Source organism: Lampetra fluviatilis, unplaced genomic scaffold (genome assembly GCF_964198595.1).
Source record: "Lampetra fluviatilis unplaced genomic scaffold, kcLamFluv1.1 SCAFFOLD_1148, whole genome shotgun sequence".
Taxonomy (NCBI): Eukaryota; Metazoa; Chordata; class Hyperoartia; order Petromyzontiformes; family Petromyzontidae; genus Lampetra; species Lampetra fluviatilis.
The window spans coordinates 14721-20000 of record NW_027621778.1 but is presented as its reverse complement, the minus strand read 5'-3'; the positions used below and the strand labels follow the sequence as shown (position 1 = coordinate 20000).

At 54.9% G+C, this 5280-nt stretch overlaps 1 protein-coding gene across 1 annotated transcript in view; it reads right to left on the bottom strand.

The window, feature by feature from the left end:
- The window catches only part of LOC144955687 (E3 ubiquitin-protein ligase znrf3-like), a gene marked incomplete at its 3' end in the record, with an annotated part of 12097 nt that extends 8897 nt beyond the window's left edge, over positions 1-3200 (bottom strand). The window contains exons 1-2 of the mRNA XM_078885839.1: positions 3130-3200; positions 4-135 (exon numbers count right to left, since the gene is read on the bottom strand). Coding sequence (XP_078741965.1) covers positions 4-135; positions 3130-3192 — 195 coding nt within the window. The remainder of the gene's footprint in view (positions 1-3; positions 136-3129) is intronic.
- Between the last annotated feature and the right edge of the window lie 2080 nt (positions 3201-5280).

The window sequence follows — 5280 nt, the reverse complement described above, 5'->3', positions numbered from 1 at the left end:
TACCGGCGCTGTGCGTGGCACGATGCGTGCGCGTGCGCGCCTCTCCGTCTGCACGACCCGCATCACCTTCGCCGCCTCCCCGCCGCGCACACAAACCACGGGGCGCGGGAGAGGCTCCACTCCCTCCTCGTTCAGCTACACACAGCGGGGTTCACAGGGGGGTAGAGAGGGGGTACAGGGGGGTACAGAGGGGGTCGAGAGGGGGTAGAGAGGGGGTAGAGAGGGTAGAGAGGGGTAGAGAGGGGGTACAGGTCACTAAGTGACTCACTCACTCACTCACTCACCACACGCACTGATTCAGTCACTCACTCACTCACCCACCCACGCACTGATTCAGTCACTCACTCACTCACCCACCCACTGATTCAGTCACTCACTCACTCACTCACCCACCCACGCACTGATTCAGTCACTCACTCACTCACCCATGCACTGATTCAGTCACTCACTCACTCACTCACCCACCCACTGATTCAGTCACTCACTCACTCACCCACCCAGCCACTGATTCAGTCACTCACTCACTCACCCACTCACTGATTCAGTCACTCACTCACTCACCCATGCACTGATTCAGTCACTCACTCACTCACTCACCCACCCACTGATTCAGTCACTCACTCACTCACTCACCCACCCACTGATTCAGTCACTCAATCACTCACCCACCCAGCCACTGATTCAGTCACTCACTCACTCACCCACTCACTGATTCAGTCACTCAATCACTCACTCACTCACCCACCCACTGATTCACTCACCCACCCACCCACCCACTGATTCAGTCACTCACTCACTCACTCACCCACCTACTGATTCAGTCACTCACTCACTCACCCACCCACTGATTCAGTCACTCACTCACCCACCCACTGATTCAGTCACTCAACCACTCACTCACTCACCCACCCACTGATTCAGTCACTCACTCACTCACCCACCCACTGATTCAGTCACTCACTCACCCACCCACTGATTCAGTCACTCAACCACTCACTCACCCACCCACCCACTGATTCAGTCACTCACTCACTCACTCACCCACCCACTGATTCAGTCACTCAATCACTCACTCACCCACCCACTGATTCAGTCACTCACTCACTCACTCACCCACCCACTGATTCAGTCACTCACTCACTCACTCACCCACCCACCCACTGATTCAGTCACTCAACCACTCACTCACCCACCCACTGATTCAGTCACTCACTCACTCACCCACCCACTGATTCAGTCACTCACTCACTCACCCACCCACTGATTCAGTCACTCACTCACTCACCCACCCACTGATTCAGTCACTCAACCACTCACTCACTCACCCACCCACTGATTCAGTCACTCACTCACTCACTCACCCACCCACTGATTCAGTCACTCAACCACTCACTCACTCACTCACCCACCCACTGATTCAGTCACTAATTCACGCACTCAGTCACTTACCTACCCACCCACTCACTCAGCCACTCAGTCACCCACCCATTCAGTCACTCATTCACCCACTCACTCAGTCACTCATTCACCCACTAACTCAGTCACTCATTCACCCACTAACTCAGTCACTCATTCACCCATCCACTCACTCAGTCATTCACCCACTCAGTCACTCATTCACTCACTCACTCAGGCACTCAATCACTCACCCACCCACTCACTCAGTCACTCACTCACTCAGTCACTCATTCACCCACTCAGTCACTCACTCACTCAGTCACTCATTCACCCACTCAGTCACTCACTCACTCAGTCACTCATTCACCCACTCACTCAGTCACTCATTCACCCACTAACTCAGTCACTCATTAATCCACTCAGTCCCTCATTCACTCACTCACTCACTCAGGCACTCAATCACTCAGTCACTCATTCACCCACTCAGTCACTCACTCACTCAGTCACTCATTCACCCACTCACTCAGTCACTCATTCACCCACTAACTCAGTCACTCATTAACCCACTCAGTCCCTCATTCACTCACTCACTCAGGCACTCAATCACTCACCCACCCACTCACTCAGTCACTCACTCACTCAGTCACTCAGTCACCCACCCATTCAGTCACTCATTCACCCACTCACTCAGTCACTCACTCACTCAGTCACTCATTCACTCACTCAGTCACTCATTCACTCACTCACTCAGGCACTCAATCACTCACCCAACCACTCACTCAGTCACTCAGTCACTCACTCACTCAGTCACTCATTCACCCACTCAGTCACTCATTCACTCACTCACTCAGTCACTCATTCACTCACTCACTCAGGCACTCAATCACTCACCCACCCACTCACTCAGTCACTCACTCACTCAGTCACTCATTCACCCACTCACTCAGTCACTCATTCACCCACTAACTCAGTCACTCATTAACCCACTCAGTCCCTCATTCACTCAGTCACTCAGTCACTCACTCACTCAGTCACTCATTAACCCACTCAGTCACTCATTCACTCACTCACTCACTCAGTCACTCATTAACCCACTCAGTCACTCATTCACTCACTCACTCAGTAACTCAATCACTCACCCACCCACTCACTCAGTCACCCACTCACTCAGTCACTCAGTCACCCACCCATTCAGTCACTCATTCACCCACCAACTCAGTCACTCATTCACCCACTCAGTCACTCATTCACTCACTCACCCACCCACTGATTCAGTCACTCATTCACTCACTCACTCAGTCACTCACCTAACCACCCACTCACTCAGCCATTCAATCACTCACTCACCCACTCACTCACCCACCCACTCACTCACTCACCCAGTCATTCACCCACCCACTCACTCACTCACTCACCCACTCACTCACTCACCCACTCACTCACTCACCCACCCACTCACTCACTCACTCACCCACCCACTCACTCACCCACCCACCCACTCACTCACCCACCCACTCACTCACTCACTCACCCACCCACTCACTCACCCACCCAGCCACTCACTCAACCACCCAGTCACCCACCCACCCAGTCACTCACCCACCCACTCAGTAACCCACCCAGTCCGCGGGTGAATGGGTCGACAGGTCGATGGGTCAGTGGGTGAATGGATCGAGAGGTAAATGGGTGAACGGGTCAAGAGGTCAAGGGGTCAAGAGGTCAAGGGGTCACCTGCTCGGCGGCCGCGGCGTTGTCGGTGACGTCAAAGATGACCGCCGTGGCGCCCCTCTCCATCGCCCTCTTGGCCTGGGGGTCACGGTGAGGGGGAGAGGTCAAGCACCCACTCACCCACTCACTCACCCACTCACCCACTCACTCACTCACTCACCCACTCAGCCACTCACTCACCCACTGACCCACCCAGTCACTCACTCACTCACTCACCAACTCACTCACTCACTCACCCACTCACTCACTCAGCCACTCACTCACTCAGCCACTCACTCACCCACTGACCCACCCAGTCACTCACCCACTCACTCACCAACTCACTCACTCACTCACCCACTCACTCACTCACCAACTCACTCACTCACCCACTCACTCACTCACTCACCCACTGACCCACCCAGTCACTCACCCACTCACCCACTCACTCACTCACCCACTCACTCAGTCACTCACCCACCCACTCACTCACTCACTCACTCACCCACTCACTCACTCACTCACCCACTCACCCACTCACTCAGTCACTCACCAACTCACCCACTCACCCACTCACTCACTCACTCACCCACTCACCCACTCACTCACCCACCCACTCACTCACTCACCCACCAACTCACTCACTCACTCAGCCACTCACTCACTCACCAACTAACTCACTCACTCAGCCACTCACCCACTCACTTACTCACCCACTCACTCACCCACTCAGCCACTCACTCACTCACACACTCACCCACTCACTCACCCACTCACTCACCCACTCACTCACCCACCCACTCACTCACCCACTCACCCACTCACTCACCCACTGACCCACCCAGTCACTCACTCACTCACCAACTCACTCACTCACTCACCCACTCACTCACTCAGCCACTCACTCACTCAGCCACTCACTCACCCACTGACCCACCCAGTCACTCACCCACTCACTCACTCACTCACTCACCAACTCACTCACTCACTCACCCACTCACCCACTCACTCACTCACTCACCAACTCACTCACTCACCCACTCACTCACTCACCCACTCACTCACCCACTGACCCACCCAGTCACTCACCCACTCACCCACTCACTCACTCACCCACTCACTCAGTCACTCACACACTCACTCACTCACTCACCCACTCACTCACTCACTCACCCACTCACTCACTCACCCACTCACTCAGTCACTCAGTCACTCACCAACTCACCCACTCACTCACTCACTCACCCACTCACCCACTCACCCACTCACCCACTCACCCACTCACTCACTCACCCACCAACTCACTCACTCACTCAGCCACTCACTCACTCACCAACTAACTCACTCACTCAGCCACTCACCCACTCACTTACTCACCCACTCACTCACCCACTCAGCCACTCACTCACTCACACACTCACCCACTCACTCACCCACTCACTCACCCACTCACTCACCCACCCACTCACTCACCCACTCACCCACTCATTCACCCACTCACACACTCACTCACTCACCCACTCACTCACCCACCCACTCACTCACCCACTCACTCACCCACGCACCCACTCACTCACCCACCCACTCACTCACCCACTCACTCACCCACGCACCCACTCACTCACCCACCCACTCACTCACTCACTCACCCACTCACTCACTCACCCACTCACTCACTCACTCACTCACCCACTCACTCAGCCACTCACTCACCCACTCACTCACTCACCCATTCACACACTCACACACTTACTCACCCACTCACTCACTCACTCACCCACTCACCCACCCACTCACTCACTCACCCACTCACAAACTCACTCACCAACTCACTCACCCACTCACCCACCCACTCACTCACCCACTCACACACTCACTCACTCACACAGCCACTCACTCACTCACACACACACTCACTCACTCACCCACCCACCCACTCACCCACTCACACACTCACTCACCCACTCACTCACACACACACTCACTCACCCACTCACACAGCCACTCACTCACCCACTCACCCACCCAGTCACTCACCCACTCACTCACCCACTCACTCACTCACCCACTCACTCACCCACTGACTCACTCACCCACTCACCCACTCACTCACTCACTCACCCACTCACTCACTCACTCACTCACTCACTCACTCACTAACTCACTCACCCACTC